Raw genomic sequence first — 15,606 nt, 5'->3', positions numbered from 1 at the left:
ATCACCTTTCTTATATTTTTTGTATACATCTATCATAACCTATAAATAATCTTATTTATAACCCCCCCCACACACAATATAACCTCTCTTAAGGGGAGACTTATCTATCTTGTTTATTATTCTCTCCAATACTTAGAACATAACAGTTAATAGATATTCAAAATGTTTGCTGAATGAACGAACAATTTCCTAAACATCGTTGAAGCAATACAGATATTAACTATACTGAGTTTGATTATTAGCTTATTATAGTTTAAATTATATTAGTTAATTAGAAATTATTAGTTTATTATAAATAACTGGAGTTTTAACTTTCCACCAATAAAAAGATATTAAGATTACATGAGCATAAAGGAGGAATACAATACCACTGTGCTACATTTTATTCATTTAAGACAGGAACAGAGAAAAACACCCACAGACTGCAATCACTGCCTATGGGGCACCCAGGACCTTCTTCCCTCAGGAGAGGTCCCAAAAGGAAAATCAGATCTATTTGGAAGAGATGCCATGTAGAAGACACCATCAGATTCTGTCCAAAGGAGCAAAGAGAAAGTGAACAAACATCTTTCAGGACTAAAACTCCAGACAAGACCAAAAAGGGGTTTTTCACAGCTTCTTCTATAAGCTCTTTGAAAAGAAGTCCAGTGGATCAGAATACAGGGGAAAAAAACTCATGAGAATCCCTCAATGGATCCTTCACCCACCATACAAAATTTCTTCAGAAACTGACTTACTCTCACAAATGATCTTGACAAAGGAACAGCTGTGTAAGACATAATTAAAGCTGTACTGTCAAGGGGTAAGATGAGGATAAAAAGCCTCATATACTTTGATGTATAAATCAGTTATAATTTATAGAAGTTATAGATTTATATACTTATAATTTATGTTATAAACACATCAATATATTGATGTATCCATCCCTGAAGAAAACGAATACAAATACTTACATATGATACTAAATCAACATACAAGACATTGAAGAGATAAAGATCAGTCTATGGTTGAGAGCTAGCTTATTGAACCTCAACACTGGGAGAAGGGAAATAAAGACGTTTCACAGCATTACAGAAAAACAATGCATTTGGAAGAAAATAAACATTTGTAAAAACAACAACAACAACAACAACAACAACAAGAAAATCACACGTAGTAATCTTTGTGACCTGATTGTGGGGGTGGGGGGGGTGGGATTCATTACAGTAAAGTTATATTAAAAAAATAAAAAGAATAAAAATCACTAGAAGAAAAAGTCACTGGATCATATGCAAAAAGGGAAAGCTGAATCAATGTTTATAGAAACAAATTTAATCTGGCACTTCTTCTTCTTTTTTTTTTTTTTAAAGATTTTATTTATTTATTTGACAGAGAGAGACACAGCGAGAAAGGGAACACAAGCAGGGGGAGTGGGAGAGGGAGAAGCAGGCTTCCCGTGGAGCAGGGAGCCCGATGCGGGGCTCGATCCCAGGACTCCGGGATCATGACCTGAGCCGAAGGCAGATGCCCAACGACTGAGCCACCCAGGCACCCCTAATCTGGCACTTCTATATGTGATCTTTAGAGGTCTCTCTTATGAAGAGAGTGTAAAGAGACTCTTGTTTTTTATACTGTTTGTAGTACATAAGTGCCACCAATCATAACTAATGAATAGTGCCATTTTAAGGCCTTAAACATTGCTAAATACATCTGTATGAACTTGTACTGCTGCCCTTTCTGAAGATAAATACAAAAAAAGACCAGTAGGCCCTGGAAAGAGGAAGTTCCATTACAGAGAAAAGAACACATCGCTCTTCATCTCTATATGATACAGCAGTTCCTCAGACCGATTTTATCTATTCTAAACAGTTAAGAACCAAGAGGCAAGCAACAAATGCCACAAAGGAACTAAAGTACAGCTGATGCATATGCAAAAAACCACATTTTAATTTAATTAATTAATTTATTTTTTTAAGATTTTATTTATTTATTCATGAGAGACAGAGAGAGAGACAGAGGCAGAGGGAGAAGCAGGCTCCCAAGGAGCAGAGAGCCCGATGCGGGACTCGATCCCACTGGGATCATGACCTGAGCCGAAGGCAGACGCTTAACCGACTGAGCCACCCAGGCGTCCCAACACATTTTTTAATATATAGCCTCAAGGTCCTCACTCAGAGTCTTTTCATTTTTCTTTTAGGCTGAATTCTAACACATTTGGCCATCTAGTCTCTCAGTGCACAGCAAATCAGAGGTAGCAAACTAGAAAATAGAAAAGACAGAAAACTATTTGTTAATACTGAGAGCAGATGACCTAACAAAAGAAAGGAGATTAAAACACCATTGGAAAAAGGAGTTCCAAAATCTTAGAATCAAAAATAAAATTCAAAAAGCATAGCTGGCAAAGTTTTGTTTAAAACAATAACAACTTTGGGATGCCTGGGTGGCTCAGTCGGTTAAGTGTCTGAAGAAGTATCTAAAAAAGATAGCATAAAAAGAACAGGTATTTAAACAATTTTATTTCACGAATAATTTATTGTAACCTGTCTAATTCCACAGCAGAAACAGGTCATGATCTCGGGGTTGTGAGATCGAGCCCCATAAGAGGTTCTACTCTCAGTGGAAAGTCTGCTTCTCTCCCTCTCCCTCTGCCCCTCCCTACAATGTGTGCACACATGCTCTCTCTCTTTCTCTCAAATAAATAAATCTTTAAAAAAATAGTAACAACTTTACAAAAATCTTGCCTCGAAGACGATGAGTTTTATTTTAACACAGCGCGACATTAATGTGGTACCTCATATAGTGGCTTACACGGCACACTGAACTTTAAGTTTGAATAATGACCCTACAATGATCATTTTTAACCCTGGAGCTTCTGACTTGGTAGACATTCATCCTGCATTTAACACTCCACGGATGATTCTGACGCACACTGAGAAGCACCGTCCTAATAGTCTGAGGAAAGGTTATACTGTATTCGACATATTAGTTAAGGAAGAAGTGAGAACTTACTATAATCTTTAAATGTGTTCAATAAAACTTGTTTTTAAAAGGTTTGGGCATGTTGAGGTAATGTGGTATATTCACTCTGGTAGAACACTTATCTCCCAAAAGGAGGGAGAGGGCTAAATGACACACTACCAATAGCCAATCTACTCACAGGATAATTTCTTTTGAAACCATGCAAATATAATGAATATATGTAATGATAAGTGAAGTAGAACACTCAGTAAGGCACGAAATAAAGGCAGAAACTCACTGAAGTTAAAGTTATGTGAAGAAAAACAGCTCTAATTAAACTAGACTAGTCTGGACACCAAACTCCTCTCTACACAGTAGGATCTCCCAAACAAAATACTTAACACTTATACTCACCTTTCTGAAAAATCAGAATCTATAAATTCTCTAGCTCGTTTTCTATCACTAAAAAGAAAAAAAAAGATAGCATAAAAAGAACAGGTATTTAAACACAATTTAATTTCACCAATAATTTATTGTAACCTAATTCCCCAGAAAATATATCCAAACACAAAATCTAACAAATAGAAAAGACACGTTTTATCATAGGATCAAGAAACCACAACACAATAAATTTTACCACAGGATCAAAAAGATCACAATATAACAACACAGTTTGAAATGAGCTCAATGAAAACGGGAGGAAAATATTGCACACTCAGAAAGGAGAAGGCTCAGAAAGCATTAGTCACTACGGAATGACTGCGCAATCATTCCACCCCCAATATAAAGCAAGCTGGGGCCAAAAATATCCCAACCCTGGTCATGTCCAAAGCGGGCCAACACAATGGCATGGGTTTAGCTTTCATGTTATAATCTCTCAAGGTTACGTAGAAATCCAAGGTAACTTTCAGATCCTACGTGGGATAAGGGCTGAATAAAGGTCATGGAATTACAGGTGATTGTGTCATTTCAGCTCCTTTGATAATGAAAAAATATGTATACATATGAAACTCTTCTGTCTCTAATGTGTGTATGTGTGTGTATACATGAACATGTATATGGCTGGAAAGACTTTGCCAGGATTATTTCATTAATTCATTTAACATCCTGGAAACAAGAAAGCTCTTTCACAACCAAGGTTTACTGTCTGCTTGCTAGAACTCACGATTATAAGTCAAGGAACTACCCGTATAGTACGCCACCACAGAAATGACTTCTCAAGTGAACAAATGAGGTTTTGAATCCTTTATCTTACAATTTCTTTTTCTCTTATGGGAAGATGAAATGCTAAAATGAAAAGGAGCAGAGAAAGACTGGGTAAGGGTATTTTACAGGCAGAGATGAAACATGCAAAAGTTTGATACTAAAAGTGGTAAATGAGTAGCACAAGGGATATTGATTAACTGTCCAGTGTTTCAAAAGGATCAAGAGAAAAACTCAGTAAAATTTTTAATATTTCTTGGCCTCTTTTTCCTAGTTCCTTTTCTGATGTTTAAGGAAACAAAAATTCACAGGGGAAATTCTGAGTATAGCCAACATTTAATATGTAACTCTTTTCTTAAGTTTGTTAAAACAATATAAAATACAGAATTTGCATCTCCAAAGCAGTTAAATGTCATAATCAGAAAAAGCAGTCTTTTTTCAGAGTTGAAAAGTCAGAAGATTCAGGTACAAATTACTGTATTGTTTTTCTCTATTTAAAAACAGTTGCTCCATAAATGATTTAGATCTAAAATATAAGGTGAAATAAAATAGATGGTTTTAAAGGCAACACATTAGTTTTGAAGGACTCGGCTAACATAAAACAAGAATGGAAGACAAAATAGTGAGAGGAAAAGATCACAGCTTAAGAAAAAGTTTTAAAAATGGTAACTTGCAACAACATTCTTACCCTGGGACCCAGCCAGTAGCTTCTGCTATGTGTGTCTGAGTAACCATTGCTGGTGCAGGGGTATATGGACTCCCAATCAGAACACTTCCTGAACTGGTTAGTCTCTGTGGTGTGCTTATAATCTATAAAGTTAGGACACAGAAAATCACATTCTTAGTTACTAAGAAACGCATACAGGCAGAAAATAATGTTCACTGCTAAGCTGCATTTAAAGAGGAAATCTTACTGCCTAAAATGCACTTAATATCAATCATCTAAAACATAAGCTTTCATTCACTTATATTCTAGGATCTTAAAGCACAAGTTATTGAATACTGACATGAGGTCACAATACAGGTTTCAGCAAGTGAACAGCAATTTGGAAGGATTAAGTTGGCAACTAACAGTGTTTTAAAAATCAGAAAAACAAAAAGCTTTCTTTGAAATATAGAACCTAACTGCAGTTGAACTTAATGTATTCAAACTAGGGCAAGAGTAAATCAGGTCTTCATTTCCAAAATATACACAAAGGCATTATACAATTTGGATTATTGTAACAGATGCCATTTCATCTTCTTTTTTCAAGAGCATTTCCTCATGTCATTTTAAAGACATTTTAAAGACAGTGAAACATTTCATCATGTGGATTTATTATCCCCTATTAGATACATATGGATATTCAATAATCCAACATTATAAGCAATGCTGTGATGAACATTTTTGTATAATGATCTTGGCCTTAGTATCTATTTCCTAAGGACAGACTCTAGAAAGGTAATTAATGCAACTAAGGATACAGACTTTAAAAAAAAGTTTCTTGATAGGTGCTACCAAATTGCTGCCCAGGACTTCAATGGTAAATAGACCATGTTTTTTCCAAAAATGTTTATAATAATTAGTAAAAAAACAATTTAGCATTCTACTAATATCTTTATAAGTATTTTTGTCAAAAAAATAAGAGCATGTTCCAGTGAGTGGGGGTATTAATGCAACAACATTGGCCCCACATTAGTAACTACTGAAGACCGAACTGCTGGGCACACAGGGATTCTCTCTTTTTTTTCTTTCCAACTCCGAGGCACAGGACCGCCCTCACCTGGGCAACCCCAGATCTTCGGATCTCCTAAAGTGAAGAGATTATTTTCGTATACTTTTGAAAATTTCTGTAACAGCTTAAGGTTTTGTTTAAGTACCAATTAAGAGAGAAAAGCATCTATGTGGGCTACATACAATTTTTAAACGACAGATCTTTTTTTTTTTTTTTAAAGATTTTATTTATTTATTTGACAGAGACACAGCGAGAGAGGGAACACAAGCAGGGGGAGTGGGAGAGGGAGAAGCAGGCTTCCCGCTGAGCAGGGAGCCTGATGCGGCGCTCGATCCCAAGACCCTGGGATCATGACCTGAGCCGAAGGCAGCCGCTTAACCGACTGAGCCACCCAGGCGTCCCTAAATGGCAGATCTTAAAAGAAATAGTTATTTCTACTGCCTGATATAGGTCAAAATACTAATTAATTTTTGTATCCCTGATCAAATGAAACCTGTTTCTGCAGGCAGGGTCTAATTCCAGTCATTAAGTTAGCTGCTAATTTGTTCCATAAAGAACAATGACAAGGATTCACCTGCATTTCAAGCTTAGTTCAGCCTTTGTTATTAAAGCCTCGTCAACATTTATTCATTTACTAAATATTTAGGAATGTTAGTTACCTCTGTTTGTGTATGGCATTTTGCCAGTTTGGAGCTAGGGAGATGTTATTATATACAAATGCCTAGCAAATAATTTTAATAATTTAATTCTGCAGTTAAAAAAATAAAAACAGAAGACAATAAACACTGATAGATGTCTGGAGGATTCTGATTCTCTACAATATTCCAGGGACTATTTTTTTTTTAAGATTTTATTTATTTATTTGACAGCGAGAGCAGGAACACAAGTCCGGGGAGTGGGAGAGGGAGAAGCAGGCTTCCCGCCCAGCAGGGAGCCCGATGCAGGGCTCAATCCCAGCACCCTGGGATCATGACCTGAGCTGAAGGCAGTCACTTAACCAACTGAGCCACCCAGGAGCCCCTCCAGGGACTATTAAATGAGGAATTCAGAAGCTTACCTCATGAGAAAATATGATTACTGGACAAGGGGTGTGTATCTCTTACCCTTCTACACCACCCCCCCCCGCCGCACCTCCATTTCAGCATAAAATCTTTAAGGGTAGATCAAATGTTTGCAGAGCCTAGCACAGTGCTAGGAGATATTCACAGGAAAGGTACAATAAATATTTGATGAACTGAGACAGAAGACCCAGCTCTTAAAATGAAAAAAGTAGCTTCTCTATTAATATGCCAAAAAGGACTACATAAAATCCAGTAAGAAAATACAATATAAAGGACATAATTCTCACCCAATCACTACATCACACATTCATATGTCCTATATCATGCTGACCTTGAGTGTGAAGCTTAAGAAGGAAAATTTGAGTATTTAATCAGTCTCTGGTCTACTCTATTTCTAGAACAGGAGTCTCCACAAAGCAATTCTAATCATCCAGACTTACCCTTGAGATAGCCTGCATTATTTGTGCAGTATTATTACTAAGTTCTTTTTCTGTATCTGTTATTAGTAGCCTACAGGCTCAGTTTACCTGATTTAAAGGTCTTTGTCGAAAAAAAAAAAAAAAGATGAAGAGAAGAGGAAAGGAAACAGGACATAGGAAAAACCCAGTTATCATTACTGAGAAAGGCTTTGGAAATCAAGTGCTATGTTCTGGTTTATTTTTTTCTTCCTCAATGTCAGACCGTCAGCTGATATTCTTTGCTGATCTGACAGTGATTAGCAATATTCTGTTCTTTTCTCTTAGCCTAGTGCCTGGTATGCCCTTAATAGCAGAAATCCTCAATAAACATTTCCTGATGAACAAATTGGAGGGATGATATACTTGAACTAAAAAAAAAGTTAGAAGTTCATGTGAGATGCTATGAGTTCCTAAATTAGGACAATGACAGTGAACCTTAAGAAAAAAGATCAAAGGGCGCCTGGGTGGCTCAGTTGGTTAAGCGACTGCCTTCAGCTCAGGTCATGATCCCAGGGTCCTGGGATCGAGTCCCGCATCGGGCTCCCTGCTCTGCAGGGAGCCTGCTTCTCCCTCTCCCACTCCCCCTGCTTGTGTTCCCTCTCTCGCTGTGTCTCTCTCTGTCAAATAAATAAATAAAATCTTTAAAAAAAAAAAAAAAGATCAAAAAGCCAACAGGACTTGATCAACCACTGAACACAGGAAAATTATATAGGTGATGAGTCAGATATGTTTTATAAAACTGAACCTTAGTTTTGAAATCCCAAATTGAAATTAGAGGTAATTACTTCCTATATTCAGTTGATCTGATAAGGAAAATGAACATTTATTTTAAATTCCAGCATCTACCTCGCCCCACCCCAAAGAAATCCTTAATTTAAATGTAATCATGCAGTTTTTTGACAATGGATTACAGTTGGGCTATGAAAATCATATAGCAATTGAACTTCATTCTGAAGATTTTCTGCCTTCAATCAATATATCTTACATACTACTGCCATCTACAGTACGAATAGCCAAGGAGACTGTTACAGCCTTGTATGGTAGCTACACTGGGGGTGAATAGCATCGAGCTGTCCAATCACTACGTTGTATGCCTGAAACTAATGTAACATTTTGTGTCAATGATACTTCAATTAGAAAGGAAAAGAAAAGAAAATAGAAAAGAAAAGCCAAGATAACATCTGTATTCTGAAGGGAAAAAGAATCTATACAATTGGGGGTGCCTGGGTGGCTCAGTCATTAAGTGTCTGTGTTTGGCTCAGGTCATGATCCCAGGGTCCTGGGATTGAGCCCCGCATCGGGCTCCCTGCTCGGTGGGAAGCCTGCTTCTCCCTGTCCAGCTCTCCCTGCTTGTGTTCCCTCTCTCACTGTGTCTACTCTGTCAAATAGATAAATAAAATCTTAAAAAAGAAATCTATAAAAAGTATTACCTTAAAGGATTTTATTATTTCACAAAATTTTAGTTTTCACTATAAGAAACATGTACTTCTTAACCATGTTAAAATAAAGACGGTTATGAGATTGTATGACAAGATACCTTTAAGTAAAGGGCAAGTATTCAAACTAAAACAGTTATTGTTAAATTAGTTTCTATAAACACAGAAAACAACCTTCTTCTTGGGACTTTTTGAAATTTCTACCTACCATTAAGACTTGGCTAGAGACATGTGAAATTTAAAGGGCAAGTAGAGAAAGACAACAGAAAGAAGCAGGTTTTTAAAAAAAAAAAGAGGTTATATTCAAGAGTTTTCCAACTTAAAAAAAATGTTTTTAAATCACAGATGAGAGACTGAAAGTGAGGGGACAATATTCGAAAGAGATAAACAAGAGAAGAGAGAAATGGCTCTAACTGGGATTCTACAACAATTAGAAAGTCAAAAAGAAAGCTCTCATTTCTGTCCAAGAACTGAGAACTATAAAAAACACCTCAGTATTAAGAACACAAATTAAGGCCTGGTTTAAAGAAGAGTCCCAAATCTCCTTTCCTTCTTCTGACCTTTGTTTTGCTGATTCTGAGGTTTGTAGTAATGAGGTAAGTAGTATACAAGACTACCTATCATTGTCAGAACTGAGGTATAATAGTAATTACATGTACAGTAGCTCAAATGGACAATAGAAAGAAAAACTGTTCCCAAAAGAAGAATTCAAATTTGAGCCATAGCAGTATCACTAAGATATTGACAGGAAACAGTCTCTCGAAACAGAGTACTGTGCAGGAGAAATTCTAAGAGTTCGGGGATGTTTATTTAATTTTGGTGTTTATATAATCACATTTCAAAATACAGACTTTAAAGTCAGGTGCCTTATCTCATTTACACCTACTGCAGTGGCTGGTGAGAAGCAAAAGCTTAGTAAATGTTTGAAATATAACCTGAACTACCTTGAAATGGGGACACTTAGCTGAGCTTAAGTCTCCATGAGGCTTGGAGCTAGACTACACATTCTTTACATAGTTACAGAAAATTGTGCAAGATTTTTAGCTTGAATTCTGTAGATAATTAACAGTCCTCAAGTGATCAAGAAAAATGTCATGTCTTGAATGTCTTAAAATCTTTAAGATTTGCTGAAGCCACTAAAAACACTAAGATATATTTTTCGCCTAAATAATTTTGCATTTAACAGAGTTCACAGTACTGAGTATTATGGGCAAAATTTATCCTTCCTGCTCTATAGATGAGAACGTTCAAGCACTGACAATGAAGAGTTACGGTTCAAGTGTTTACATACTTTTGCTAATGGTGGCTGAGACCATTAAATTAAGTATAGTTTTTAGGGTAATTGCATGCGACTTTGTTTATAAATAAGGCTTTTCTAAAAGTGCTATATACTTCAAGCTCTCGCATAATTAATGGCATATCTTCAGAGAAACAGTTAAATATTTTCCATTTTTCATTCATTATTTCTATTGCTAAAGCTTGATAGCTCTGGATATAGATTAATTGTTGGATCATATTCAATTTATATGAGCGTACATAGCTTAGGGCAGTAAAGGTTATTTTATAAGAAAAAAAGAGGAGAATATAAAACAACAGATTTCAAATCAATTTAATCAAATTAAAAACAAGAGAAGCCTACCACAGGGAGCAAGCAAAAACCTTGATATTACATAGCCAGAATCCAGATTCAAATACATGAAAATTAAACACCAAAGAGCACAACGTCTTTCTTTTCCTCAAGACTTAACCAGTTACATTCTGATGAAAACAAAACTTCTTAAAAAAGTGAATGAGTTAAGAAGTGAACTGCAATTTTTGTCCAGCATCTTTAGTACAATTATCCTCTAAATTAGTCTTGCCTAAGCAAAATGTCAAATTCTAAGATTTGATGGTTTTCTTACCATTTGGGGTCCAACATTCACATTTATTGGTCCTAAGGTTTTTGGTAAAATCTTTGTTGGTGAGTTGGTGCTGGAAACTGGAAATGCAACAAATGAAATGTTACCTGAAATGATATCAAAATATTAGGTTAATGTTCTGTAATATCAAGGTCACCTTCTATCTATACATTCATGGTCCTAACCCCAGTTTTGCTTAAGTAACTTAAAATGATCTTAATAATTAAGTTAAAACAAGAAGCCTTACTGAAAAGCCATTCTAATGATTGCTTTCTTGTAGTGAATACATTAGTTCTGCTAAATAGGAAAACTGTAAAATAAATAGTTCAGTCTATCTGACAACTAACTACTGGACTTTTAGTGGGTTTTCAGAGGAAAAATATTTAGAGAATACATACTGCAAATCAGAGTTTATATCAGAGTAGAGAAATCTAGTTAGGTCTTTATTAGACACCACAGAACAAAAAAAAGTATGAAGTAGACATGAAGTAAAGTATCTATTAGAATTTATTTATAGTATAAAAGAAAATATTTATACTAAAAGTTAACATGTTTTCATATGAGTTGGTAGTTTTTTGAGGTTTTATCATACCGGAGAAAAAAATATGATGCCACCTAGTGATACTGAGAACTGTGGGATGTATACAGTGTTTTCAAGTGATATCAACACTTTATTTTTATTTTTTTTTAAGATTTTATTTATTTATTTGACAGAGAGAGACACAGCGAGAGAGGGAACACAAGCAGGGGCAGTGGGAGAGGGAGAACCAGGCTTCCCGCTGAGCAGGGAGCCCGATGCGGGGCTCGATCCCAGGACCCTGAGATCATGACCTGAGCCGAAGGCAGACGCTTAATGACTGAGCCACCCAGGTGCCCCAGTATCAACACTTTAAATGTGAAATTAAGGTAGCCAAGTGGACCCCAGAAATGAAAAGCTAACCAATAACTTTCTGAACTGTGTCAACTACTTAACTCCTCTGGACAAACTTCAGTTTATCAATGTTTTTCTTAATAATCTAATGTAACAGAGGAGATCACCCAGAAAGTACGTGAAAGAGGTTCAATACTGAAACTCTGGGGGAAAAAAAACGGCATTTAAGAGCAGGACGAGACACCTCCTTCTCAGATGGCCCCCTTGGCTCTCCCAGCACTTGCCCAGACTCCTTAACCCCATCCTCTCACCTCCTGATTCTCAGCAGATACTCCTATTTCCTTCAGTAAGGAAATCAGGCCATCAGGCTATATTAGAGCTATTAGAGCTTCTCTTCCTTGACCTGTGAACCTATCTGCACCCTCACCTATTTTTACTGCTTTCTCTCTGAATGTAAATTCTCATATAAATGATTTCTTTTTTGTCTCTGCACATGGTGTCTACTCAGGGGTCTCACTTATCAATTATCTACTGTCTCCTGAGTTTTCGACTGCACCGTCAGCTCCTCCCCTTCAGTTTCTCTCTCTGCCCATTTGCCCTGTATCATTTTCCCTCAATACCCATATTTTAAAATCAAATCCTTCATCTTTCTCATGCCCACTCAACAAGGTCTAATAGCCAAATCTGTTTCTCCTTCATGCTCTTGGCATATGACCGAGTCTTGGTAGATGATCATTACCATCCCAGTGGCCCAGTCCAGAAACAATCAACCCCCTCCTTACTCAACTGACCACTGTATCCTACCTGCTATCTCCTTACTCTGGCTCCTTTATGCTGCTGCCACTTGTTTAATTTGAAACTTTATCAAATCTGATTTGAACACAGTTACCCTCGAACGCAGTGATTCAACACCGTAGCTGTGCAACAGAATTATCTGGGACTCCATAAAAAATACCAATGCCTCAGTCCCACCCCCCGAGCTGCTGATAAAACTGGTCGGGAGTGAACCGGGGCATCAGACTGTTGAAAGTTCTCCAGGTGGTTCCAGTGTGCAACCACTCTAACTGGAAATGCTACTTCAAATAGCTTTGCTAGCCCTCCACACATCTGTAACAAACCAGTTTTTCAACTGGGGAAACTGTTCTGGACACTCCCCTACTTTAGGCCTTCAAAGATTCCCCAACACTTTCAATGCCTCTCAGATTCCTCAACATGGCACAACAGCTTCTATCTGGAGATCTCACCCCTGCCTCCCTTCCCAGCTTCATCTTCAGCTACTCCCTCCACTCCAGTCAGGTTAAATACTTTGCAATTCCAGAAAGGCCCCAGCTCAACCACTCCAGTTTTGACACACACCTTTCCTTCTGTTGGAAGTCTCTCTCTGCTGGGGCTACTTCTACACCCTAGCACTTCAAAATGGCATTCCAAACCATTTTCTAAGTCATTACTGTGTGCCAGAGTCTGTTCCAGAGGCTTCCCATATATACACCATCTCATTGAGCTTAGGACAACAGTGTGAAATGTATTATTACTGTCTCCATTTTACACATTTAGAAACTGAGACAGAATGAGGTTAAAGAATTTGTACAAGGTCCCAGAGCTAGTGAGGGCAATAGCTCCATCTCCCAAGTTTCTGCTCTGTGTGTCACCTCTCCTTATAAGCTGTTCTCAGCCTCCGTGGTCGAGTTCCTGGATGCCTTTCTTTTGACTTTTCATAAAACCTATGATCATTTGCTTGTTCTAGCTATCATTTACTTAGTTCTAAGTGGGCTATGTCTCTCAGCTTTGTATCCTAGCACCTGGTTTAGTCCCTGGCACAAAAGAGGTGCACAAAACTATAAAAACTAATTAGTATAGATTGGAGCTATTACCTTTTCTTTTTTTTTTTTTAATTTTTATTTGCGAGAGAGAGAATGAGAGAGAGCACGAGAGGGAGGAGGGTCAGAGGGAGAAGCAGACTCCCCGCTGAGCAGGGAGCCCGACGCGGACTTGATCCCGGGACTCCAGGATCATGACCCAAGCCGAAGGCAGTCGCTTAACCAACTGAGCCACCCAGGCACCCGGAGCTATTACCTTTTCTAATTTGGATGCCATATTTCCTGCAATGTAGCCTACACTGTATTTTTTGCTGTTGTTACCTTCTAACTGGTGCCATAACTTATAAAGTCTGAAATAAATTTAAATGCTAGGTCCTTTATTATTTTGAACAACCAATATGTCAAATAAAGTTTCCTTCCTCTATAACCATGAAACTGATTTTTGCTTTTATATAACATGCATATTTTACCAATTGCTAAATATTAAGGTTATTATCAAGCTTCCCAAATATGGTTATTCACCTATTTAAGAATCCACTCTAACTGGAGAATAATTATCTATGATTCTAGGGGGAAGAACAGCTATGTAATTGATAGACAGGTGCCATAAACTCAGTCCCAGGCAGGACAGGCATGTGAGAAGAGCACAGCCCTGCAAAAGTCTGATTCTCAGATTTTTTTTTTTAATTGAAGTACAGCTGACATACAATATTATATTAGTTTCAGGTGCACAACATAGGGATCTGACAATTACATATATTACAAAATGCTTACCATGGTAAGTGCAGTTACCATCTGTCACCATACATTATTACAGTATTATTGACTTAATATTCTCCATGCTGTATGTTACAACCACGTGACTGACTTATTTTATAACTGGAAGTTTATACTTCTTTTTTTTTAAAAGATTTTATTTATTTATTTGAGACAGAGAGAATGAGAGACAGAGAGCATGAGAGGGAGGAGGGTCAGAGGGAGAAGCCCGACTCCCTGCCGAGCAGGGAGCCCGATGCGGGACTCGATCCCGGGACTCCAGGATCATGACCTGAGCCGAAGGCAGTCGCTTAACCAACTGAGCCACCCAGGCGCCCTGGAAGTTTATACTTCTTAATCCCCTTCACCTATCTATCCCCTGACCTCCTCCCCTCTGGCAACCACCAGTTTGTTCTCTGTATTTATGAGTCTGTTTCTGCTTTTGTTTGTTCATTTATTTTTTAAGAGTCCACATGTTAAGTTAAAACATTTGGTATTTGTCTCCTCAGATGGTTTTTAAAAATGACCTTAGCGCTGCTGAATGTTTAAGATGAGATCATTTCTGATACACTGTTAGAAGCAAAAGTAAAAAACTTGCAAAAAGCAGTGGAACAAGAAATACAAAAAAAAGACAATTAAGGTTAGGGAACAGACTGACTCCGATTTTAAACCTAACACTAAAGGAAAATTAAGAATATAAAACTTAGGTCAAAACAAAATGAAAAATATCATTAAAGCCAGATCTGTCATGTCAGTTAATACCATAAGAATTTAGAGGGAACTTAATAAATTTGACCAATTGATTCTAAAGTGCATCTGGAAGAGTGAAGGCAGAGAACAGCCAAGAAAATTAAAAAAAAAAAAAGAAAAAAAAGAATAACAGGAAAGAGGGGAACTTTAGCCTACCAGATTTCAAAATTATTACACAGCTGAAGTGACTGAAATAATGTGATATTGCTAAGAAGCAGATAAAAAAAGTGACAAAACAGAAATTAAAGTCCAGAAATTACTTCATGTATATATGAAAATGTTATATATGGTAAAGGCAGCATTTCAAATCAATGTGGGAAAGGGCAGATTACTTAAAAAATGTTTGTTTGTTTGTTTTAAACATCTTATTTATTTGACAGAGACAGAGATAGTGAGAACAGGAACACAAGCAGGGGGAGTGGGAGAGGGAGAAGCAGGCTTCCCACCGAGCAGGGAGCCCGATGTGGGGCTCATCCCAGGACCCTGGGATCATGACCTGAGCCCAAGGCAGACGCTTAACAACTGAGCCACCCAGGTGCCCTTAAAAAATGTTCTTGATTGTACATCTGAAAACTAATACAACACTACGTCAGCTACACTTCAATAAAAAAAAAGAGACACACACGAAAGAAATGTTTCTGAGATAAGAAATTGTCCACTTGGGTAAAAGATTTCAATTTCTCATCTTGTACAAAAATCAATTC

The 15,606-nt window shown here is 37.2% G+C and overlaps 1 protein-coding gene across 11 annotated transcripts in view; it reads right to left on the bottom strand.

The window, feature by feature from the left end:
* The window catches only part of TFDP2 (transcription factor Dp-2), a 179,770-nt gene that overhangs the window by 42,033 nt on the left and 122,131 nt on the right, over positions 1–15,606 (bottom strand). For 9 of the 11 annotated variants that reach the window (XM_054504375.2, XM_045903638.3, XM_045903641.3 and 6 more), the window contains 3 exons: positions 10,712–10,815; positions 4,829–4,950; positions 3,352–3,399 (listed from right to left, as the gene is read on the bottom strand). The exons of 1 other annotated variant lie outside the window; for it this stretch is intronic. In XM_054504375.2, the coding sequence (XP_054360350.1) occupies positions 3,352–3,399; positions 4,829–4,950; positions 10,712–10,815 (274 nt within the window). The remainder of the gene's footprint in view (positions 1–3,351; positions 3,400–4,828; positions 4,951–10,711; positions 10,816–15,606) is intronic. One more of the 11 variants, XM_045903639.3, reaches the window with a different exon arrangement.

This window comes from Mirounga angustirostris, unplaced genomic scaffold (assembly GCF_029215605.1).
Source record: "Mirounga angustirostris isolate CCGP_5_RB_7025 unplaced genomic scaffold, mMirAng1.0.hap1 SCAF_1, whole genome shotgun sequence".
Taxonomy (NCBI): Eukaryota; Metazoa; Chordata; class Mammalia; order Carnivora; family Phocidae; genus Mirounga; species Mirounga angustirostris.
This window is presented reverse-complemented; position numbering and strand designations above follow the sequence as displayed.